Source organism: Podarcis liolepis, assembly GCF_965112155.1.
Source record: "Podarcis liolepis genome assembly, chromosome: 13".
In the NCBI taxonomy this organism is placed as follows: Eukaryota; Metazoa; Chordata; class Lepidosauria; order Squamata; family Lacertidae; genus Podarcis; species Podarcis liolepis.
Window position 1 is genome coordinate 42,092,029 of NC_139573.1, and position 26,038 is coordinate 42,118,066.

General features: G+C 46.9%; 1 protein-coding gene across 1 annotated transcript; it reads left to right on the forward strand.

The window, feature by feature from the left end:
* The first annotated feature begins 6,787 nt into the window (after nucleotides 1-6,787).
* On the forward strand, nucleotides 6,788-25,531 carry LOC310690769 (uncharacterized protein). The gene is made up of 6 exons (XM_083470316.1): nucleotides 6,788-7,077; nucleotides 9,528-9,707; nucleotides 15,191-15,368; nucleotides 17,889-18,038; nucleotides 20,513-20,612; nucleotides 23,186-25,531. Exons 1-5 carry the CDS (start codon nucleotides 7,032-7,034, stop codon nucleotides 20,598-20,600), a joined length of 642 nt encoding a protein of 213 aa, XP_083326442.1. The 5' UTR covers nucleotides 6,788-7,031; the 3' UTR covers nucleotides 20,601-20,612; nucleotides 23,186-25,531.
* Nucleotides 25,532-26,038: the final 507 nt, after the last annotated feature.

Below are 26,038 nucleotides of genomic sequence, written 5' to 3' on the forward strand. Positions count from 1 at the left end.
TCCTGTTGCCTCTTAGGACGTCTCTGTAAGCTGCGACAATCAATTCACCTTACTTGCTACTCTCTGTTGCAAAAGTCTTCTCATACATCTTTGTGCTTGCTTCGTGCTTCCGCCTTTTGTCCGGATTTGTGGCACTAAGGTTGCCAAGAGTGCTTTAAATGCACCTTAACTGCACAAGCCTAAAGTTATGGTGTCCCTCTGGATCCCTCCTGCAAAATAGCGACAGTCTGTAGGTGCTGTGGTTGGTTCAGCTGCAACCTAATACAATCAGGTTTGTGAAACCAAGGCCTTGCCTGCACATTGTACCAAGCAGCCTTGTTTTTATGACAAACCTTATTCTTGTGGATAATTTGTTCTAAGCTGCTTTTAAAATTGTGTTTTAAATTGTTGCAGCCTGCCTTGGGGTCCTTAAAGTGAAGGGTGGGCAAAGAATTGAAACAACAATAATAAATGCCTAGTAAAGGTAAAGGAACCCCTGACCATTAGGTCCAGTCGTGGCCGACTCTGGGGTTGCGGGTGCCCCATGATATTCTTGTAAAGAAGCTGGTAAAATGCAGTCTTGACTATGCTACCACTCAGAGGATTTGTAACTGGCTGACTGACCGAACCCAAAGGGTGCTCATCAATGGTTCCTCTTCATCCTGGAGAAGAGTGACTAGTGGGGTGCCACAGGGTTATGTCTTGGGCCCGGTCTTATTCAACATCTTTATCAACAACTTGGATGATGGACTCAAGGGCATCCTGATCAAATTTGCAGATGACACCAAACTGGGAGGGGTGGCTAACACCCCAGAGGACAGGATCACACTTCAAAACTACCTTGACAGATTAGAGAACTGGGCCAAAACAAACAAGATGAACTTTAACAGGGAGAAATGTAAAGTATTGCACCTGGGCAAAAAAATGAGAGGCACAAATACAAGATGGGTGACACCTGGCTTGAGAGCAGTACATGTGAAAAGGATCTAGGAGTCTTGATTGACCACAAACTTGACATGAGCCAACAGTGTGACGCGGCAGCTAAAAAAGCCAATGCAATTCTGGGCTGCATCAATAGGAGTATAGCATCTAGATCAAGGGAAGTAATAGTGCCACTGTATTCTGCTCTGGTCAGACCTCACCTGGAGTACTTTGTCCAGTTCTGGGCACCACAGTTCAAGAAGGACACTGACAAACTGGAACGTGTCCAGAGGAGGGCAACCAAAATGGTCAAAGGCCTGGAAATGATGCCTTATGAGGAACGGCATGTTTAGCCTGGAGAAGAGGAGGTTAAGGGGTGATATGATAGCCATGTTCAAATATATAAAAGGATGTCATATAGAGGAGGGAGAAAGGTTGTTTTCTGCTGCTCCAGAGAAGCAGACACGGAGCAATGGATCCAAACTACAAGAAAGAAGATTCCACCTAAACATTAGGAAGAACTTCCTGACAGTAAGAGCTGTTTGACAGTGGAATTTGCTGCCAAGGAGTGTGGTGGAGTCTCCTTTTTTGGAGGTCTTTAAGCAGAGGCTTGACAACCATATGTCAGGAGTGCTCTGATGGTGTTTCCTGCTTGGCAGGGGGTTGGACTCGATGGCCCTTGTGGTCTCTTCCAACTCTATGATTCTATGATTTTGCTTTATTGGCCGAGGGAGCTGGCGTACAGCTTCCGGGTCATGTGGCCAGCATGACTAAGCCGCTTCTGGCGAACCAGAGCAGCGCACGGAAACGCCGTTTACCTTCCCGCCGGAGCGGCACCTATTTATCTACTTGCACTTTGACATGCTTTCGAACTGCTAGGTTGGCAGGAGCAGGGACCGAGCAACGGGAGCTCACCCCATCGCGGGGATTCGAACCGCCGACCTTCTGATCGGCAAGCCCTAGGCTCTGTGGTTTAACCCACAGCGCCACCCACGTCCCATAATAAATGCCTAGGTTATGTAAAAATACAAATCTTTATTTTACATCTAAACCAGAGCCTGCATTCCATCTCCATTTCCCTCCTGGAGTAGATGAGCAAGGTGACATCCCTGTTGCACACACACTAGGGCCATAATCTTGGAGTTCTCTCCTCTGTTGATGGCTCACTTCCATGTATGGGAGCTTGTGTGAACAAGGATGTAGGTTAACAATGTGGAATGGTGCTATTGCTAAAGATGAGCTTTGGGGCATTTCCCCTCACTTGAGAGCAAGTTACTCTATGCCATGGGTAGGCAAACTAAGGCCTGGGGGCTGGATCTGGCCCAATCACCTTCTAAATCTGGCCCGTGGACGGTCCAGGAATCAGCCTGTTTTTACATGAGTAGAATGCGTGCTTTTATTTAAAATGCATCTCTGGGTTATTTGTGGAACATAGGAATTCGTTCATTTTTCCCCAAAAAATATAATCCCGCCTCCCACAAGGTCTGAGGGACAGTGGACCGGCCCCCAGCTGAAAACATTTCCTGACCCCTGCTCTATGCTTTATGGTGATGGTTAATAATCAGCAGTTTCTACTGTTCAATTTCTGAAGGGGAATAAGGCAGGGAGTCACTTCCCAGCCAAAGGAATGCACATGGCAGAGAGTTAATGCTTTATTGTCGAAGATAATGCTTACAATTGCTTCTCCACACCAATCTAACAGCTAGGCAGCTGTTCCCAGCTCCGTACTCTATGGAGTAGTTGAAGCAACAGGAGACACTCCCCTTCCACCAGTTTATGTACCTTCTTCTGCCGGGCTGCGTGCATGCAGCCAAAGACTAGGTAAAAGGTAAAGGTAAAGGACCCCTGGACGGTTAAGTCCAGTCAAAGGCGACTATGGGGTGCAGCGCTCATCTTGCTTTCAGGCCGAGGGAGCCGGCGTTTGTCCACAGACAGCTTTCCGGGTCATGTGGCCAGCAGGACTAAACCACTTCTGGGGCAACAGAACACTGTGACGAAAACCAGACTGCACAGAAATGCTGTTTACCTTCCCGCCAGAGCGGTACCTATTTATCTACTTGCACTAGTGTGTTTTCGAACTGCTAGGTTGGCAGGAACTGGGACAGAGAAACAGGATTTCACCCTGTCGCGGGGATTCGAACTGCCGACCTTCCGATCGGCAAGTCCAAGGGGCTCAGTGGTTTAGACCACAGTGCCACCTGTGTCCTGCCTGCGTGGCAACGTCCTCTGCTCCTCCCTTTTCACTCCCCTCCTGGTACTACAAGATAGTGATGCAGGATAGAGTGGAAACCCCTGGCCCTTCCCCTGCCTGACCTGCCTCTTCCTCCTCTTCTTCCGACCCATCCTGTACTCCACCCTCCAGCTCTGAAGCTTACCCTGCCTCCGATTCTTGCCTCCCGGCTGGCATAGGTCCCCACAAACCACTGCCCCCTATCCCGAGTCATGTTCCAGCGTGCTGCCACTCCATCCTTGTTGTTTGCCCTGGCAACTGCCTTTGACGATAGCGCCTGGAAATCACGCTGACATCAAAGGAGATACTAAAATGAAGTAAACTACATGTTTACTTTACATAATGTGGTGCTTTATGTCACTTACCCAAGCATGACCCTTTGAGAGCTAATGCGTGCACTGAAATGTTTTGGATCCACCTTGAGGCCACAAATCCAAAATCACGCACATTACTAATGCAACCCCTTTAGCTGTGAAAAAAAACATTTCAGGACATATTTTCTCCTATCTGGCCAACCGACCAACTCCTTAAGTTGTACACAATTTTCACAGACACTGGTTAATTGGTTACATGGGAGATTTCCTTGAACCTTCCTATGGATAATCAAGCCTTTGGTATCATCATTCTTTTTTGTGAGCTTAATATGTATTGTTAGATTTTTCAGGTTTCTAGCACATTCATAAACAAATGCAAGTTTTGCTTTACATAATATTTATGATTGTAATTATGCTACACTGTTCTAGTGACCATATAACTGTTTTATTTTATGTTTTCTTCCTTTCAGTAAAAGGAGCATTCTCTTTCAAAGAGGATGTTTCATTTTGAAGCTTCCTGTCCTTCTCGCGTAAAGTCTTGCAACTTTTTTCGCCCTTCCTCCACGCCTTTATCCTCAGCCCGGACACTTCAAGTGCTTGGGTCGTGTAAAATGTAGTAATTTCTAATGTGGTTATTGCAGTAAAGTGATTTTTTTAGCTGGGAGGAGGGGTGCCAATATAGCTCCTTGCCAAGGACGCAAGGGACCCTGGGTACACCTCTGTCTTCATACAGGATAATAAACCCAGTATCTTCCTGAGAAAACCATTCTAAGCTCGTTCCCCTGAACTCTGAAATCCAAATGGGAATGGCATGAGTAAGTTGGGCCAAGGAAGTTTTTTAAAAATAAGGGTTTCCTGCGTCTTCAGTGCTCAAATTGCATGAGGGTCCAAAGGGGCTTACCATCACCCAGTGCCCAGTACCCAGTACCCAGTATCTGTAACTGGTTGCTTAGGCCTTGGTGTTACTGCTACCTGAGCTTGGTATGAACCCAACTTGCCTTGTTTAATCTTACCTAGAGCGGTGGTGTTGGGACACGGGTGGTGCTGTGGGTTAAACCACCGAGCCTAGGACTTGCCGATTAGAAGGTTGGCGGTTCGAATCCCCGCAACAGCGTGAGCTTCCGTTGCTCGGTCCCTGTTCCTGCCAACCTAGCAGTTTGAAAGCACGTCAAAGTGTAAGTAGATAAATAGGTACTGCTCCTGCGGGAAGGTAAACGGCTTTTCCGTGTGCTGCTCTGGTTTCGCCAGAAGCGGCTTAGTCATGCTGGCCACATGACCCGGAAAAACTGTCTGCGGAGAAACGCCGGCTCCCTCAGCCTGTAAAGCGAGATGAGCGCCGCAACCCCAGAGTCGTTTGCGACTGGACTTAACTGTCAGGGGTCCTCTACCTTTACCTTGTCCAAAGACAAATAATAATATTAAACAAAAATAAAACCTAACAGCCTTGAACTTCGCCATCGACATTGCACACTGAGCAGACACACAGGTCACCTGCTCACTATAGTAAGATGTGATATCGGCAAGGCAGCTACGGCAATGACTCGCCTCTCCAAAAGGAAATGGGAGATGCTAACAACCGTTGGTTTTCCACTGGCTATGGTTTTCCCAGTAGTGATGTATGGAAGTGAGAGCTGGACCATAAAGAAGGCTGATCGCCGAAGAATGGATTGTTTTGAATTATGGTGCTGGAGGAGACTCTTGAGGGTCCCATGGACTGCAAGAAGATCAAACCGATCCATTCTGAATGAAATCAGCCCTGAGTGCTCACTGGAAGGACAGATCCTGAAGCTGAGGCGCCAAGACTTTGGCCATCTCATGAGAAGAGAAGACTCCCTGGAAAACACCCTGATGTTGGGAAAGATGGAGGGCACAAGGAGAAGGGGACGACAGAGGACGAGAAGGTTGGACAGTGTTCTCAAAGCTGCCAGCATGAGTTTGACCAAACTGCGGGAGGCAGTGGAAGACAGGAGGGCCTGGCGTGCTCTGGTCCATGGGGTCAGAGTCGGACATGACTAAACGACTAAACAACAACAACAAACAACCATTACCAAGACGAAGGTCTACCAGGCTTGCATGTTAAGGATGCTGCCTTATGGTAGCGAGTCATGGGCAACTTACACCCACCAGGAGCAATGCCATATGTGCTGTGTCAGAAAGATTTTGGGCATCACATGGCAGAACACAATTCCAAAGACGTGCTCTCCCAAGCCTACATTCTCAGCATGCTTGCACTCCTGTCTCAGTGACGGTCTACGCTTCCTTGGTCGTCTCCACAGAATGGAAGGTGGCCGGATCCCCAACGGAGCTGGCATCAGGCACCAGGCCAGTTGGCAGACCAACTCCGCGTTGCAAAGATGCCTGCAGATGTGACATGAAGGCTGGCAACATTAACCACGCCCTGTGGAACTCCCTAGCAGATGACCACAGTGCCTGGAGACTGTCAGGTCGTGTGTCCACAGTAGAGACCAGAGGAGGAATGGCCGCTGGGAGAAAAGCAGAGAGAAGGAACACCACAGCGCAACTGCAGCAGCACAACCGGATGCCCCACCTGCAATAAAACATATCTCTCCCAAATCGGTCTCTACAGCCACAGCAGGCGCTGTAACTCTTTAGCGGTCTGATGTCATCTCGAATGGAGCACTCTTCTGTTGCCTCTCAAGACAGACAGCTGCCAACCACCAGGGGCGGACCTGGGTCTTTCAAATTTCAGTGGCACCCCATGCAAGGCCAAAATTTAGCACCCTTGCCAAAATTTGCTACCTTCTGTCCTGCCTGTGCACTACGTCATAGTTGCAACACCCTGTGGCAACCGCCTCTGCCAACAACAGAATATATTTTCTGTTATGATTATTTTTTTTCAAAATTAGCGATACAGTAGTACCTAATATTTCCGTATGCCACTTTGAGACGTCGAAATATTGAACAGTTTGGGAATGGATGTCATTTTGGGGAAGTGCTGGGAGATTCTCACTTCTTTTCTTTGGCAATGTAGCAGCCCACCTGGCGCATTATTTAATTGTGGCTTACAGACCCTCCCTTGACATGCTCCAAAGTCTTGGGAAGGACTGAGGAGAAGCTGAGCAGGTGTATAGCACTTTCGCTGGCACTTGGGCCTGAGCGCAACACGGAGTTTCTGAATGCCGGAGCAGGCGCGCAGGAGAGTGTCCCCGGGGGAACCCCGCGCCCTTCATTCTGCCCCCCGGGGATCCGGCCGGAGCTCCCTCTCTCCGGGCTCGTGGGGAAGCCGGTAGCAGCTCGTGAGCCGCGGCTGAATCACCTCTTGGCCCGCCTCGCCGCCTCTCCGCGCCCGCTCCGCCTCCGCGCCCTGCTCGCTCTTTGCGCCGCGCGCACCTGGGTGGCGTCTCCGGAGGCGCTCTTGTACCTTTTCCCCACCCGCCTGACGTCGAGCTGCGTCCGACCGGCCTGCCTGCCTGCCTCCACCGCATATATATCTCTCGGCAGGGATGGAGCAGGGTTGCCGTACGGCGCTCGCAGCTCGCCAGGCGCCCGTCGAGTCCCTCTGAGCCGGAGCCGCATTTGCGCGCCTGCCTAGCCGTCCGCCCCCCGACGACGCGCCCGTGCCCTCCATGCGCGCCACGCTCGCCCTCCTCCGGCTGCTGCTCTGGAGCTTAGGTGAGCGGTGGGGCGGGAAGAGGGGCAGGTCGGTGGGCGGGCAATGAGACCCTGGGCTGGGGGGTGTCGGGGTTAACATCGGGTGACAGACCCAAGACAGTGCGCTTTGGAGAGAGACGCACAGAGAGAGGCGTTTCTGGTACAGCGATGGGAACTTGCTACATTTTCTCTCGCTTCTCACGGCTTGGCTCCAATACCCGACGGCTTCCTGATTCCAGGGGGTTGGACGGGAACAGCACCATTGTTTTGAAACAGGAGGCACCTGAAAGGCTGGGGGGGGGGGTTCCTCTCCTTTTCCCACGCCCTACACTTTTGATCTGGCCTCGCTAACCCTACTAGATACTTGTTCTTCCCTGTTTTTGTGACATCTTAATTAAAGCTTCCTTTATTTTTAATTTTATTTTTAAACTGCTGTTCCCTCCATGCATCTCTCCTGCATTTCTGTGTCCTTCATAGATCATAGAAAGGTAATGCTGGAAGAAGGTACCACCCAGGGTCATCTAAGTCCAACCTCTCAACACACAAGGTCCCCATCCAATTTGAAACCAGACCAGACCCTGCTTAGCTTTGCAAATGTGATGGCAGTTTTATTGCTGCACCATTCGGAGGATGACTAGGATGAGCTCACCTGTTGGTCTCCAAATGCTGTTGGACGCCAGCTCCCATCAGGCCCAACCAGGGTGGTTTGGTGGTCAGGGATGGCAGGGGTTGGGGCCTGACAATGTCTGGAAGACCGCAGGTTGCCCATCTCACCCACAGGTGGGACAGTTTGTCCAAAGGTCACCCAGTCTACTGACCTTCTTGGCAGAAGCTGCCTCCAGACTGCCACTGTTTTGTCGGCAGAAACTGGAACACATGCCAGAAATTTAGGTTTCTGTAATTCAGGTGGATTAAGGTGCTCTGTTGCCCTAGTGCTACAATTCACTTTGTAAAAACACTTTTAGGAAAGTGATGGGGAATCTTTTAGGAAAGTGTGGAATGAACGAACAATTAATGGAAAGACGTGTATCTCCCCGCAAGTGAATCTGGGTGAACGCTTATTGTCATATAAGCACCCCATAAACAATTTGGAATGAATGCTCCGAAAAGACTGGGCATAGTCGTAACCCCTGTGTGAACTTTGTGCAAGCAGATCAGGATGAATGCTGAATTGAACCGGTTGTCTGAAGAAGCTCGGAGTGGGGAATTTGAACCCAGCTCTTTCCAATCCAAGTCAGGGGCTAACCATTGCACCTTGAGCTTAGAATTCATATAGCACCTCTTATATCAACAACTCTGCAAGATAGACCAGTATTCCTGTTTCTGTATTGTAGATGGGGGGTGGTTCGAATAACAAAGGGGTTAAAGAATTATGTGGCTTATGGTCTTTACTTACAACTGAGTAAGTCCCACTATGTTCGGCTGGGCTTCCTATGAGGAAAGTGCTTATAGGCTTGCAGCCACAATGCACAGTTACCCCCCTTCTAGAAAGGCGCATTCCCTCTCAACTGTAATTTCTGTCTGACCTGGAAGCAAGGGGCAGCCAACTTTGTATACTCCAGATGTTGTGGACTGCAGCTTCCATCAACCCCAATGACGGGGTCAGGAACGATGGGGTTGCAGTCCAGCAAAATCTGGAGGGTCCCGTGTTGGTTATCACTGAAAAGGATAATGAGTAGGTAATATGGGATTAGGCTGATTGGGAGTTCCTCCTATAGTAATTGCCTGCGCAGGCGTTTTGGTCCAAACCCACTGTGTTAGTCTAAGATGTGGCTAATGTCAGCAACTGTCACTGCTCTGCGCAATGGCGGCTTGTTTGTCTTGGTCGCCGGATCCCCGAAAACCTTCATCTCAGGACGCACTGGATAGCTCAGCTGCTTAGAGCATGGTACTGATAGGGCTGAGGTTGCAGGTTTGATTCCCTATATGGGACACCTGCAAATTCCTGCATTGCAGCGGATGGGACTACTCGGGATCCCTTCCAACTCCATGATTCTTGGACATTAACACCCAATGTGCCATCCTTAGAATGATGGGAGAAATCTATGGGTTAGATGCATCCGCAATCCTGTTTGTGCTCCATCCCCCGAACCAGATATTCTCAGAAGTAAGTCGTTTTGAATCGAGTAAGTCCTTTTAATAGGAGTGGGGTTTCCCTCCAAGTTTAGAGTGCTGACTGTTGTAGCTATGGACTTGTGCCTATAGTGGAGAATCTGTTTCTCTTAAGCGGCGCACTGATTTTGTCAAACAGCAAAGCAACCCAAAACTTGGGAGGCATTTTTAAAATACCGGGGAAGTATAAATGCATTCGCTCATTAGAAAAGCCGAGAGCTGCTTCTCGGGTGACTCACTGCTGCATAAGACTACATAAGTAATAGCTGCCTAATGTAACTTTCAGGTAAACACCTCTCTGCTGGTTTTGGCTGACTAGTAAGAATGGCATCCTGATTTGTCTCATTTCTCTCTTGCAGTGTGCCAGCATGCCGCTGGATCAGGGCTAAATGTGACGGAACAAGAGCAAAACATGCCCGTCCTGAGGACGCTTAATACACCTGCAACTGGGGTGTTTTCCTCGGGAGTTGACTACGAAGAGACTGAAGAGGAAGAGGTGGCGATGGCACCTCAATTCCTTGTAGGTGATTCAGCTACAGGTATGTCAAAGTTGAGCTTTTGCCTGTGGAGAGCTCTTTCGTCCTTGGCTGTGGGCCATGTGGAGATGAGCCTGCTGCTGGGATGTGGTGGGTTTTGTGGAAAAAAGCTGCTGGCGTGTGTCTTCTGCAAGGAAATATAGGAGAGAGTTTTTAGTTGGCCAACTTTGATTACAACAGCATGCAAGCTTTAAAGGGTAAAGGGACCCCTGACCATTAGGTCCAGTCGTGGCTGACTCTGGGGTTGCGGCGCTCATCTCACTTTATTGGCCGAGGGAGCTGGCGTACAGCTTCCAGGTCATGTGGCCAGCATGACTAAGCCGCTTCTGGCGAACCAGAGCAGCGCACGGAAACACCGTTTACCTTCCCACCGGAGTGGTACCTATTTATCTACTTGCACTTTGATGTGCTTTCGAACTGCTAGGTTGGCAGGAGCAGGGACCGAGCAACGGGAGCTCACCCTGTCGCGGGGATTCGAACCGCCGTCCTTCTGATCAGCAAGTCCCAGGCTCTGTGGTTTAACCCACAGCACCACCCACGTCCCTGCATGCAAGCTTTAGGATCCCACAAATGCTCTGCATTTTTGTTGCTTCTACTTCCTATGATCCAAGCACTTGCAGCTGGGCTCAACTATATATTAGCGAGATGTTAGGAGAGGTCCTAGGGACGCAGGTGGCGCTGTGGTCTAAACCACTGAGTCTCTTGGGCTTGCCGATCGGAAAGTCGGCGGTTCGAATCCCCACATTGCTCGGTCCCAGCTCCCACCAACCTAGCAGTTCAAAAGCACATCAAAGTGCAAGTAGATAAATAGGTACTGCTCCAGCGGGAAGATAAACGGCATTTCCATGTGCTCTGGTTTCCGTCACGGTGTCCTGTTGAGCCAAAATAGGTTTAGTCCTGCAGGCCACATGACCTGGAAAACTGTCTGTGGACAAACACCGGCTCCTTTGGCCTGAAAGCGAGATGAGCGCTGCAATCCCATAGTTGCCTTTGACTGGACCTAACCATCCAGGGGTCCTTTACCTTAATTGCAAGGGGTTCCTACATTTTGTCAGGTATCCTATTGTGTAAAAGAAAAGAGAGAAATATTATTATTATTAACCCAAATTTTCAGGACAGGAAGAAATGAATGGATTTTAGTTTCTCCCTCCTTCAAATTCAAGTTTTCATCGTCTCCACAGAATAATATAATACTCAAATTCCAATGCTTAAAAAAAAAAAGTGTTTAGGGGTACTCTTATTTTGACTCAAGAAAATCCCCATTTTATAGTTCAAATTGGGGGAAATAAAGACAGTAAATGGACAAAAGTACAAAGATTCACAAAACGTTTAGGGGTATCCGTACCCCTGCATCCCCCCAGAAAAAGCACTGTCAAACTCAATAATTCGCTTTTCACTCACCAGTTAGCATTAATTTAAACTGCTGTAAGTTAATTACCCTATAACGTAGCAACAATGGGCCTTAGACATATTTTCCCATAAGTCACACCAAGTGAATATGAGGCTAAGTAGAAACTTGCCCTGCACTACCACAGCCCAGTAGGATTTCCTTCCTTTAATATTACTAAACCTTTTAAATTTGAGGTTTTCAAAATCTGAACAATGTGATGGTATCTTGGGTTGCAGTTCTCCTGCAACCGCTGTGGGTGAGAGTTATTTGGAATATTATTTAATTAGTGAAACCTGGGCATAAATCTGATAAGCTTTCCCAGTGCATAGTTGCAATTAAGTTTTGGGATGGCAGCAGAATGTGTTGTTTGTAAATAGAGCTTTAAATTTCTGGCAAACTCAAAGCATAAGCTATTTCTGCTGCTATATGGTAGGTGATCTGGGCTGCTTCTGGTTCATACTCCTTTTGCATCTGCTTGGCCATAAGTCCATTTAAATAATAATCTCTGAAATTTGTATTTAAATATACATTTCAAAACACATTTCCTAGCCAAGTACATACTCTTCAATTGTATTTTTATTCTTTTTTGAGCCAAGATCTGGGCTGTAACACTCAAGAACTTCAGCAGATAGTAGATAACAAAATTCCCATCTGTACATTATTCTGGGAAGTGCAGATGTTTGAACTGGAATTCACCAAGAGTGAATTTTTCTGCAGTACACTGCCCCCAATGTGTTCACATTCTACTGCTGAGCCAATGCATTTAAACCAGCCATCCCCAAACTCGGGCCCTCCAGATGTTTTAGGACTACAATTCCCATCATCCCTGACCACTGGTCCTGTTAGCTAGGGATGATGGGAGTTGTAGTCCCAAAACTGCCTGAATTAAGCCCTTCAGCCTTTGGTTCAGAAGCAGTCTCATTCTTTGGCTCACAATTGAGCCTTGAACCCTGAGAGCTGACAGCGTTGTTGCATTTGAGTTTTAAGGAAATGTTGGTTTAGGAGCAATATTTTGCCTTCCTAACGCTCATGCCATTTCTAAGACTCTTGAGGTAACTCTGTTGGCACTTTTTAGAAATGGACTGTTGTTGGTTCCAGAAAATAAAGGAGCATAGCTACGCTGCAAACTTATAATGGTTGCACAAGCCTTGGCTGCCTCCAAAGAATCCTGGGAATTGCTGGCTCCATTGTGGAGTCAAGGAGCAGGATAAAACTATTTAAGCAAGAGACACTTGGAGGGCTGTTGAGAATTTTGCAAGCCATCGTAGGAACATCTGAAGCTGCCTAGTACTGAATCAGTCCATTGGCCCATCTAGCTTAGTTTGTTGACCAACCTGAAAGCCCACTGGAGCCAGTGTGGTGTAGTAGTTAAGAGCGGTGGACTCGTAATCTGGTGAACCAGGTTCGCATCTCTGCTCCTCCACATGCAGCTGCTGGGTGACCTTGGGCCAGTCACACTTCTTTGAAGTCTCTCAGCCCCACTCACCTCACAGAGTGTTTGTTGTGGGGGAGGAAGGGAAAGGAGAATGTTAGCTGCTTTGAGACTCCTTAAAGGGAGTGAAAGGCGGGATATCAAATCCAAACTCCCCTTCTTCTTCTTCTTCTTCTTCTTCTTCTTCTTCTTCTTCTTCTTCAGAATAAAGGTACCATAGGAGCCAGTCCTCAGGGCTGAGGTCACTTCGGACATCCCTCAAAAATATTTGAGGGGGCCAAGCCCGAATGGTGTGCATGCACAGCATCACATGATCGAATATGTGGGGTGGGGCTTACCTCCCCCCACAAAAAATATCTTATTGAAGTTGGCACCCCTGAAAGGTACAGTCAACAAACTAAGTTCTTACTCTGGAATGCGTCCATGAATAGCAGCTTGAGGAGGATACAGACTACAAATTTCCATAGTCTCCAAAGGAAACCATAAAGTGGGCCATCAACACTCTCAGCAATTTTCAAGTATCCGTATTTTTCGCTCTATAAGACGCACCAGACCACAAGACGCATCTAGTTTTTGGAGGAGGAAAACAAGAAAAAAAATATTCTGAATCTCAGAAGCCAGAACAGCAAGAGGGATCGCTGTGCAGTGAAAGCAGCAATCCCTCTTGCTGTTCCGGCTTCTGGGATAGCTGCGCAGCCTGCATTCGCTCCATAAGACGCACACACATTTCCCCTTACTTTTTAGGAGGGGGAAAGTGAGTCTTATAGAGCAAAAAATACGGTAATCCAGGTTGGGGGTGAAGAACCACCAAGGTAGAACATACAAGGTTTGGTGATCATGGAGCCTAGCTGGCAGAAGTCTTTTGACAGCCACCTGCCATGGCTCAAAGTGTCATTCGTAATGCTAATTGCAATGTAGCCGTCATGTGCTGAGCAATGTGTGCCGAAAGGATGCTACGGTGTCAGTTTGTGTGCCTGACAGGGAGTTGTACTCAGTCCTGTTTCTCTGATGAGTGTCTCTGTATGATGTCTTCTAAACAAGTTTGTCATTCGTATTGTAGGTTTTTAGAGGTACACCTAGGTGGTGTGGTTTTTTTTACCTTAGGCTGAGAGAAAATGACTGACCCAACGTACTTCAGAGTTGCTGTTGAGGGGGGGAGGGGAGAGCTATGCGCATTGCTTAAGTTTCTTGGAGGAACAGCATGATTAAAATGCAATAAACACACCTACAATATGAAGTCTAGCAAGTCTTGCCGATCATGACCTAAAAAAAACAAAAAAGTCCGTCTAGTTATGTTTTGTGTTCTTAGTACAGTGGCACCTCGGGTTACAGACACTTCAGGTTACAGACTCTGCTAACCCAGAAATAGTACCTCGGGTTAAGAACTTTGCTTCGGGATGAGAACAGAAATTGTGCGACGGCAGCGGGAGGCCCCATTAGCTAAAGTGGTACCTCAGGTTAAGAACAGTTTCAGGTTAAGAACGGACCTCCAGAACGAATTAAGTTCTTAACCTGAGGTACCACTGTACCAGCAAAATGGAAAATTCAGGAGGTGATCCTGAAATTCAGTTGTGTGTTAACTGATGCTTTTGCACAGGCATGTATCGGAGGGTTGGGTGGGAACGATTTAAGAATGTCTTTCCGTCCATTAATGGCACATGTTCATTAGCACACCGCAGCAGAATCCCACAAGCATGCATTTTTAAACTGGGAGATGGCTGTGAAATCCTCTTTAACAATTCCTCCTTGGCTGTCTGCTCAGTCCTTTGAACCCCTCTGAAATGCAAATATCTTTGGGGTTAACCATATTACCACACTTCATTAGACTTGCTAAGCATAATTAGTCGGCACTACTTAATTTGCCCTTCATGCTGAGCAGTAATGTTTATGATAAAATTAGTCAACAACAGTTATTACTAGCTGGGACTTTATTGCATTTGGGAATCAAACTCGAAGCTATATTAAAAGGGCTTTTGCACATTGACTTTCTAAAATGTGTGTCACATCAACATAAAAAGCAGAGGCAAAAATTGTTTCCCATCTGTGTCAGCTTCTTTCCTGGTCATATGTTACTTCTGGAGTGTGAGGTATGTACTAGGTCTAAAAATAGAAAGGGAAGCACTTCCTGAAAACCAAGAGTTAAATATCTGGATCAGGCACCTTGGCCTTAGTGTATAAAAATAAATATATCACGGTTTCCTAGACTCTGTTCCTTGAGTTTCTGCTGGCACAAAGTTGTCTTCTCTAAAGACATAAGCATCTTTTGTTCATCCTCTGTTGTTGTTGTTGTTATTGTTGGTGCTGCTGTTTTTAAAAAAATGCACCTAAAACCTCTTCCACACAAGAATATTTTCAGGGCCATCTTCAATTTATAGCAGGATGCCCAATTGCTATCTTGTTAGAATCGTGTGTATTCTAGGCAGGTCTCTAGCATGAAAGCCCTTTGTTGATCTTTGGACTTGCAGCCAAAGTGGTGTACTAGTTTGAATGGGAAACTGAGATTGAAATGCTACTGTCCTTGGCTACATCTCCCTCCCTCTTCCCCCATTTCCCTCTCAGTATGATCTAATCTGCAGTTAAAATACCACCCTGAGCTCATGGAAGCAAGGGCAGATAACTCCTCAATGCAAATAAACACTTTTTTTCCCCCTTTCCCCTTTCCAGTTCCATTTGAACTTAAAAAGACAGCAAAATCAGAGAGCGGGAAAAAGAAGCCAAAAAGAAAGGGAAACAACAAGGGGAAGAAAAACAAGAAGAAAACTCCGTGTGAAGCAGAGTTTAAAAACTTCTGTGTACATGGGGACTGCAAATATTATGAACACCTTCGAAAAGCCACATGCAAGTAAGTTGACCTACTGCCTTGGAGGGCTATCCTTCTGAATCCTGGACTTTTGCACAGAATTGATTGATTGATTGATTGATTGATTGATTGATTTATATACTGCCCACCATCATAAGACCTCAGGGCAGTTCGCAGAATAAAATACAGGATAAAAACAAAAACAGAAGGCGTTTAAAGCCACAGCCCTGAGCGCAGGGCTATTAAATGGGCAGCAAAACATAGAAAACACAGATCTGTTGATAAATAGTTTACCGTTTTTTTTTTAAAAAAAAAAGTGGGTGGGAGAATTATTGAGAAAGTTTGAGAACAAAGCTCTTATCAACCCACAGTCAACCTGCTAGGCTGGATTAACCATGAAGCAAAATAAGCCCATCAAGGGAAGAGGGGTCACTACAGAAATTTCCCATTGCTGTTTTTTTTTTAACATTAATGGTCACAAATTTCTCAGCTGAGCATTTGTTTTCTCAGCTGAAGTATATTAAAATTCCCAACAGAAAACCATGCCACAAGGCTGGCTGGACGCCTTATCTCTGCTAAGCATAGAAGGAGATGTGTTGCGTTAAGATGAGTTTTGAGGATCCGATCAAAGGCTTTGCAATTAGAAAAAAGCAGGAGAAAATAGTGATGTGGGTGGCGCTGTGGGTTAAACCACAGAGCCTAGAACTTGCTGATCAGAAGGTCAGCGGTTCGAATCCCCACGACGGGGTGAGCTCCCGTTGCTCGGTCCCTGCTCCATCCAACCTAGCAGTTCGAAAGCACGTCAAGGTGCAAGTAGATAAATAGGTACCGCTCCAGCAGGAAGGTAAACAGCATTTCCGTGCGCTGCTCTGGTTTGCCAGAAGCGGCTTAGTCATGCTGGCCACATGACCCGGAAGCTGTACGCCGGCTCCCTTGGCCAATAAAGCGAGATAAGTGCCACAACCCCAGAGTCGGCCATGACTGGACCTAATGGTCAGGGGTCCCTTTACCTTTATACAAAAAAAAAACAAAAACATTATTTCCCATCTTACTGCAGGTTTTGTTTCATTTCCAAAAATGAAATGGTATTTCACGGTTTATCATTGTTTATATTTTGAATTGGATATATATCTGGGCACCGAAACCTTTAAAGTGCTTGGGGCTTCTAAAGGTCTTAATCCGACCTTAACTTCCTGGACAAAGGTGTCACAGAAACCTGGTAATGGGTGCTGCTGCCTGGTCTGCATTGATTGGAACGAGCCCAATGCCATTGTTAGAATAACTGTGGTTTTTATACATGCATTCTAAAGAAGAATAGGAACGGATGGGTTCCTTTCTGAGCAACCTTTTGAGGGCCAAAGGTTGGGGGGGGGAGGCAGGACCAATGGCCAAAATGGATGGGGCAAAAATTGTACAGAAGTCTAGTTTCTGCATACGGTAACAGCCGCCTCTCGTATCTTCCATTCAGGCAGGTGAAAGGTATTGCTGGAATTTGAGAGCACATAACTAGCCGAAGCAAATACATCCGGGGTGCAAAGTCAGGCTGGTGAGGGGTGTGTCCTTGGGAAAATTCCAGAACATCTAGAACAATAATGAGTTATGCAAGCTGCCCAATGGCAGGAGGGGGTTCCCAGGGACAAAGGTACCCAAACTTTGGTGGGCTTTGCTCACTGTCTTGTTAGCACTTCTGATTACCATATTTTTCGCTCTGTAGGATGCACTGGACCATAGGAAGGGGAGAACAGGGGAAAAAAATCTCCCCCTCTCTGCTCAGCGCCCCTTCAGCGAAGCGGCAGGAGAAACGGAGCCCCTTCCATTTCTTCTCCCGCTTCGCTGAAGGGGCGCTGCGCAGAGAGGGAAAACTGTGCAGCGCCTCTCCAGCGAAGCGAAGCCTGGAGAGCAAGAGGGATCGGTGTGCACTGAACCCTCTCGCTCTCCAGGCTTCAGGCGGCTATCCGCAAGCCTTCGGAGCGCAGCGGGAACTCCTGCTGTGCTCCGGGGGCTTCAGGTGGCTTCAGCGAAAGCAACGCGAAGCCTCCGGAGCACGGGGGGACCTCTTCCTCTGCGCTTCGGAGGCTTCGCATTGCTATCACTGAAGCCAAGGAACCTGCATTCACTCCATGAGATGCATACACATTTCCCCTTAATTTTTGAAAAGAAAAAAGTGTGTCTTATAAAGCAAAAAATATGGTAATTCACTGTGTCACCAGCAAGTCCTCTTTGCCATGTATGTTTTAAACGATTGTGGCATTCGTAAGCTGCACAATGGGCCGCTGAACTCGTAATTTGCTCATGTGTTAAAAGAAAGAATGAAGTACGCTTTTCCTGGAACGTCCCAGCCAAACTAATTGCAGCTTAGCCTACAGCTGGCAAACTCCTCACTGGCGCTGTTGGATCTGACAACATTACATGGTGAGATCCTGGTTCTCGGGCTCCAGCATCTTACAGTGTGGTGCTGAGGAGCTGCAGGAGGTCTTATCCGAATGGCTTACCTTGGTATAAACTCTGAAGCGAGCGCTCAAAAAACTGTGTGGCTAAATTTTGTGTGTGGTCAATTTTCAGGTGCCACTCGGATTACTTTGGCGAACGTTGCGTCGAGCAGTTTTTGAAGACACACAGTACCGATGGCAACGAAAGTTTCACATCCACAATACTTGCGTCGACGGCTGGTTTGCTCACCTTTGCTGCCATTGTGATCGTTGTAACATTGCTGTAAGTAGTACAATTTCGGTCCTCCGGTTTGTTGAAGAAACCTAGTAAATTGGTGGCAGAAGCACACACAATATTTCACCTACGTCCACATTCTCCTGTAGTCCTTTTTTGAGTGTGTTATAGGAATAGAGTGTTGGTTTTCACTACAAGTTTGTCCTAAAGTATCCCATATGAATATAATCTGAATCAATGATCTAAGCAAACAATCTGGTGAACGCTCTTGTAAGTTCAACATTTCAGAAACTTTTCAATTGAAAAGCAGTCTGTAGATGGTGTCCTTCAGGTCTCCAGGAACTGGTCAAAGGTTACGCCCTCCTAACCTTTAAGATGTAAAGCTCTGGAACAAGCTTAATTTAAACAAATGATGGGTACATTGTTGTTGCTGTTTAGTCGTTTAGTCATGTCCGACTCTTCGTGACCCCATGGACCAGAGCACGCCAGGCACTTCTGTCTTCCACTGCCTCCCGCAATTTGGTCAAACTCATGCTGGTAGCTTCGAGAACACTGTCCAACCATCTCTTCCTCTGTCGTCCCCTTCTCCTTGTGCCCTCCATCTTTCCCAACATCAGGGTCTTTTCCAGGGAGTCTTCTCTTCTCATGAGGTGGCCAAAGTACTGGAGCCTCAGCTTCAGGATCTGTCCTTCCAGTGAGCACTCAGGGCTGATTTCCTTCAGAATGGATAGGTTTGGTCTTCTTGCAGTCCATGGGACTCTCAAGAGTCTCCTCCAGCACCATAATTCAAAAGCATCAATTCTTTGGCGATCAGCCTTCTTTATGGTCCAGCTCTCACTTCCATACATCACTACTGGGAAAATCATAGCTTTTACTATACGGACCTTTGTTGGCAAGGTGATGTCTCTACTTTTGGATGGGTACATGGTGGTCACCAAATAGTTGGGGGCGGATAATGGGTTCAATGTGGGATGGTGTCATGAGCTAGTGTTGCATTTGTAAACCATGGACCCTTGTGATATCATGAGGAGCGGCCCACACTCCTGTGCCACACAATCTGAGGGGCCCCCGGTAGGAGGACGGATGGGATTCAGGCAATATCCCTCAATCACACCATGCCAGCCAATGCCTGGCTAAGTGTGCCATCTGCAAAGGTTTACTGCATGCGATAGCATAAAGCAATGTCCCACTCATGGGGAAAAGGGGGTTTAGTGGCAATCACACTGCTGCACTTTATATTGTTCATAGTAAGAATTCACCTTAGATGCTGCCTCACCCAGTTTAATCTACAAATAGTAAGGCAGGGCATTCCGGCTCATTCGAATCCCTAAAAATGCACAGCTCAGTGCTAATAATTTAGGATAAATCAACAGTTTATAGCCAGTTTCCATAGAGGCCAGCAAATGATACCATTTGCAGGTATCCATCAATGCTTTTTTACTAGGCAAACAAAGCATGCACAAATGGATCTGTCCATGGTATCTGTTGCTGGCAGCGATGTTGCAAACTAGCCGAATGTTCTTGAGCTAAGAACAGAAATGCAAAGCCAATTCACTGCCTTCTGAAGTCTCGCTTCTGTATATATCATATTCCTCCAAGGGACTCAAGATGGCCGACATGATTCTCTGCCTCCCCTTTTTACCTTCACGAGGGCCTCGTGAGGGTAAACTGAGAACAGCTGGCCGGGCTGCCGGGAGCTACACCTGTTTGTGAAGGGGCCTTGAAGTGTCAGCCTGGATGGTGGATAGCTGAGATAAATGGATCAGGAACTCATCATTGACACGAAGTGAAACCTCAGAGGCCCAGTCCACCTTCTGCTGATTCCATGATTGAGGATCCTTGGTGCTCATATAGAACATGATGTTATATAGACGGAGGCTTCTAGAAGAATCCTTCCTTACCCTATCCCAATGGGGAGAGTTGCGCAAACCTCAGTACACCTACTCTGAAGGGCCCTCTCATTCTTTTCCCACCCCTTGCAGCAGATTTGACCCAAGCAGTAGGACATTTTGCAGGAATTAATGCTTGGACTCTGTTAGTCCCTTCTCCACCCCTATCCTGAGTTCCTTAAAAGGGTTTGTATACAGTGGTACCTTAGTTTACAGCCATAATCCATTCTGGAGGTCCGTTCGTAAACCAAAACAGGTTGTAACCCAAGGCACGCTTTCGCCAATGGGGCCTCAAAAAAAAAATTGTTTGTAATCCAAAAAAAGTTCGCAAACCGGGACACGCACTTCTGGGTTTGACGTGTTTGTAATCCAAAACGTATGCAAACCAGACTGTTCGCAAACCAAGGTACCACTGTATTTTAATGCACAGTAAACTGAAAGTACACACTCTGTTTCCTAATGGCCTTCTCAAAATTAGACCATGCACGAGGCAAGTTGCTTTGTCTCCAGATATAATAGGCAATGCTACGCTTGGATTTCAGATCACCAGAGTTTACGAAAGGGGTGTTTTGTATACTTTTGGAGGGGGCGATCTCGGTTTTCATGATGGATTCCAATGTTGTTGCTTCACAGGGTAAGGAAAAAGTGTTCTGTGTGCGATGAAAAGGAAGAAAGGAGGAGGCTCCGGCAAGAAAACGGAAGTTCCAGCAATGATGTTTAAAGGGAACTGAAGGTAAGCATTGCCTCTCAATATGCTTTCTTCTCCAAAGGTTTTAATTCTCCAAGAAACAGTCACAAATCCCTCTTCGTAGAACTGACTGGGGATAGCATCGCTTTGGGATAATAGTGCCTTTCAAGAGAAGAGGAACCACACCCCAAATATATTGCAAATCTGGCTATACATCATATTTGGAAAAGGTCCTTAGCTTGGTAGTAGAGCATTTGCCCAGTATGTCCCCTGAACCAGATGGGCCAATGGCTTTCTATATATCCCTATCATCTGTATCAGAACTTCTATGGCGTAGTGACTAAGCACCATCTTGCCACATCTATATGTTCACTAGGTGGGTTAAAGGAAAGCACTGTATCTTAGCCCATTTCCACCCATACCCTATTAATACTGGCCACCAACCTCACGGGGCGGCTGTTATAAGAATTACAACGAAGTATAGTATAAGGGACACGGGTGGCGCTGTGGGTTAAACCACAGAGCCTAGGACTTGCCGATCAGAAGGTCGGCAGTTCAAATCCCCGCAACGGAGTGAGCTCCCGTTGCTCAGTCCCTGCTCCTGCCAACCTAGCAGTTCAAAAGCACATCAAAGTGCAAGTAGATAAATAGGTACCACTCCGGCAGGAAGGTAAACGGCTTTTCCGTGCGCTGCTGTGGTTTGCCAGAAGTGGCTTAGTCATGCTGGCCACATGACCTGGAAGCTGTACGCCGGCTCCCTCAGCCAATAAAGCGAGATGAGCACCGCAACCCCAGAGTCGGTCACGACTGGACCTAATGGTCAGGGGTACTTTTACCTTCACCTTATAGTATGCCAAGAAAATTCTGAAATTCTGTGTTTCCAAAATGTTCACAGGGGCAGCATTTTGTCTGTTTTCAAACTTTGGGCAAGTGCTAAATTGTGCGTGGTGCATTAATTGGCTCTGTAGGTGTGAACCGATGATGCTTCCATATCGAGCCATCCTGTTCCCTCTCTTTGGCTGCCATCCTGTTCACATCTACTGGGGAATAGCCCACAGTAAACACAGTGGGACTCGCTTCCAAGCAAAATGTTTGAGGTTGCCCTGTTTGGTTTGGGGAAGTGAGTATAGAGGCAGACTATTTTCCAGTTCCACTGTCTGTCATTCCAGAGTTAAATGCAGTAGGTAGCGTTTCCTTGAAAGTATGGACCCTGCAAGAGATCAGAATCGGGCTCTACGGTTGCAGGCATTCTTTAGGAAGCTGTCAGATGCAAAGCCGTTATTGTCAGGTCAATATGAAGGCTCTGTCTAATTACGCAATCCATCCAGGAGGTGTCTTCCACTGGCTTTAAATAAGTTGGAGTTCTTGTTATTAAATATAGCTCAAGCCAATGTGAGTTTCAGTAGTGGGAGTGGTCCACTACTGAAAATCTTTGTAACGAATTATTGTGTTATACAGATCTTTATGAGTTAGAGTTTGTAATCTCTGTTAGAATTTGTAATCTCTATTTGAGTTTGTAATTCTTGTCAGAATACATACTTTTGAATGGATTAGTTTTTGTTATTATTGACTATTGACTTGTGAGTAGGGACCACTCACGCTACTGAAACTTACATTGGCCTGAATTCTTGGTGTGCTTTTTTTCTTGTCTTACACTGGCTGGCATTGGACATAGTCCTCTCTTGACTGGAGATTGATTCTGGGACCTTTTTGCACCCAAAGCACGAGCCCCATCACTGAACTGCAGCACCCCTCTGAATACCAGTTTCTGGGGCAGGGTGCGGTTGTGCTCATGTCGTTTGCAGGCTTCCTTCATGGCCTAGGACCCTCGTACCTACGGGACCACCTCCCCCGGTACGCCCCACGGAGGACCTTAAGGTCCATAAATAGCAACACCCTAGAGGTCCCAGACCCTAAGGAAGTCAGATTAGCCTCAACCAGAGCCAGGGCCTTCTCAACACTGGCTCCGGCCTGGTGGAACACTCTGTCTCATGAGACCAGGGCCCTGCGGGATCTGATTTCTTTCTGCAGGGCCTGTAAGACAGAGTTGTTCCACCTGGCCTTTGGCTTGGAGCCAATTTGATTCCCTCCTCCTCTTTCTCTTTCTCCTTCTGTGTTGGAACTCCTATTTGGGGACTTCCCTGGCTTTTTTTCTGGCCCGTGTAGGACCAGTCTGGATAGTTAGCCTTGGTGAAGACTTGACGTTTTTATCCCCCAAATAAGTTTTTGATTGAGTTTCCACCGAAAAGAGGCTGCCTTTTAATGTTTTAATGATGTGTTTTAATCTTGTTTTTTAAGCTGTATTTCAATCGATTGTTTTTATATTTGGGGTTAGCCGCCCTGAGCCCGGTCTTGGCTGGGGAGGGCGGGGTCTAAATAAACATTATTATTATTATTATTATTATTATTATTATTATTATTATTATTATGATGTCCAACACTGTGAGAACAGGGTGCTGAACTAAATGTGCCGTTGGCATGATTCAACAGGTTCTTCTTATGTTCACATGGCCCTCTAAATCCTGCTTTTAAACTCTTTGGAAACACTTCTGGTAGCTCCCAGCTTGGCACGATGATGTTCCCTGTCGAAGCTATTACTCAGTTCTTGCCTCTTCTAGGAGATGCAGCTGGAAAGGCTGTCGCTGAAGCACACGCCCTTCCGTGGAGGCACGTCGGAGAAGGTCAAACTCAGAACCTCAGAGGAGCACGTTGAGAGCCTGAGACCTTGTCTGCCCAACATGGAAGATGCCGCAAGGAGGGGTTTTGCACGCCCTTGGCCTCTCTGCAGCTGCCAGAGGATGTCAAACAGGCCGCCACACTTGCAGGAGTCAACATCTGCCGTTTCCACAGCTGCTGGAGAGCTGCCCCACCCTGTTCCGTACCGGAAGACGACCCAAAGACCGTGTGTGCGTTAATCTGTCACCAGAGAACTCTCGGCAGGTAGTTTACAGAGACGTCTGTGTGCAAGGGGGAGAATTTAGGGAGGTGTTCATGCCTGCATAAAGAGATGGGTTTCTTCTTCTTCTTCTTTGTGTTGTTACTGACTTCCACACACACACACCCCTCGAGGTGAAAGGAGGGGAAACAGAGCAGGCTTTGAAATAAGTCTCACGTTGCTTAAAGAGCTCTGTGACTCCCAGCCTGGGATAAACTGCACAGGGTGTGCCTCTCTTCTCATACACCTCCACCTGTTGTCATCTTGAGGGCTCCTGCTTGCTGCCTGAAAAGGTGGCAGACCAGAAATGTCACTGCTGTCTGCTTTCTGTTCTGGATGTCTTGCCGTGGAGGTGCACAAGCTGTTTCCAAGTTTGCTGCTTCTTTCTTTCTTTCTTTCTTTCTTTCTTTCTTTCATAAATGCACCTTTTTAAAGACCGACATCTCACGGCAAAACTCTCACCTAAGAGTTGCTTGTTGCTGCTGTCTTGGGGTTTGTTAATCCCAGCAGTGGCATAGCATGGGCAGGGCAACAGGGGCACAAAATTCTTAGGGGCACAAAATTTCAGAAGGGGGAAAAAATGAAGTAGTCATCGTAAATAAAAAATAGGGTGCCCTCCCCCTCACACAGAAGATCTCCCAATGTTTGTGTGGGCAGACTAGAGAGTGGATTTGGGCGATGGCCAATCGCTAGGGTGCCCTCTGCACGGGCTTTAGAAAGAGACGCATTCCTAACCAATCCCCTGTCCCACCCTCTGCCATGCTTGACACTCGCAGGGCACCACTGTTGCCACTTGGGTAAGTTGCCAAACTATTGCCCCTTCATTCCAGCCTATTGGCGGGTGGTGCTGAGGATACTTGTTTTGCCCCGGGCTCTGGCAACGCATGCTATGCCACTAAATCCCAGTCAGCTGCAGTGTGCCTAAACTAGAGTATCGTTGAGCTGTCCCTTTAGCGTTCAGAAGCCCAGGGCTGCTGTTTTCGCAACCTGTGCTGTGTAACAATCGAGACGGCTGAGATGTGGAAATAACACTGAAGGCCACCTACTGAAGTTCTCCTCAAAGCACAGATTGTTCTGGATTTAAGTAGGTTGGGAAGTGAATTCTAAATCAGCAGTCTGGTGGTTCCCGTAAACCTTGGAGAGCTTGCCATGAGAGAGGTCATAAAATGAGTCTGTTTTGTCAGTCCTGTTGTCTGGCTGCTTCTCCCTTGAAGCCTGGATCAGGTCTGCGGATCCTGTGGCTCTCCTGATGTTTCTGGAGCTCTTCATTAGCTCTACCCAACTTGGCCCAAGGTCAGGAATGATGCAAGTTATATTCCATCAACATCGGGAGGAAAACAGGTTCCCCACCTAGATCCTTCTCCCACCTCGAGTAAAGAATAAATACTTGTGCCAATGTAGTAACAGCAGCCCCTTCTCAGTACCCTTTGGAATACGGGGGCAAACGCATGCTAGAATATGCCATTTATGGCAAAGGTGAATGATGAGCAATCATATAAAACAACTTACAATATTTTGATGCAACAATTGTGGGGGAAATGGATTGCTTTGGCACACAGACTTATCGACGCTCACCACCTTCAGTGAAGTTCTTTGTTTTGCTTTTCGAAATGTAAATCTTCCTGCACTGAACAGTGGCATGGCATATCTTAAGCAGTCTAATTGTGTGTAAACTTGCAACCACATGCCATTACTTTATGCTTCCTGTAAAGTTATGTAGGACTTCCTGCAAAGCTGCATCTTAATTAACTCAAGCTACAGTCCTATATATTATTTCCTGTAAGCCCCACTGAACATTCTGGGATTTGCTTCTACAAGGGACTGTACCCTTAAGTTACACTGGGTTGTGTGTATAAGATTGTTGTGACCGAAAAGGAGAACTTGAGTGACACAGTTTGATTTTACATTAGTGTAAATATGTATACGTGCAGAAGGTTTTTTTTAATATTGTAAATAATGTGTTCCTGTATTTAATATGTTCGCACAACTTGACATGACCTATTTATTTTATTAAACTTTTTTACATAAATGGAAAATAAGCGAGTTGAGTCATAACAAATTTGCATACTACTTGGCACTAGATTCTGAATGATTACGATTGCCTAAATTACTGGCTGGCACAATAACAATCAGGCTATTATAATGCTCTACAATTCTTCATTGGTTTCATTTCTTCATGGCTTTTCCCAGAGAATTTTAGAGACTCTGATTTGGTGAGAGTGCTAGATGCCTAAAAGGTAAAGGGACCCCTGACCGTTGGGTCCAGTCGCAGACGACTCTTGGGGTTGCGGCGCTCATCTCACTTTATTGGCCGAGGGAGCCGGCGTACAGCTTCCGGGTCATGTGGCCAGCATGGCTAAGCTGCTTCTGGCAAACCAGAGCAGCGCACGGAAATGCAATTTACCTTCCCGCCGGAGTGGTACCTATTGATCTACCTGCACTTTGAGGTGCTTTTGAACTGCTAGGTGGGCAGGAGCAGGGACCGAGCAACGGGAGCTCACCCCATCGCAGGGATTCGAACCACCAACCTTCCAAT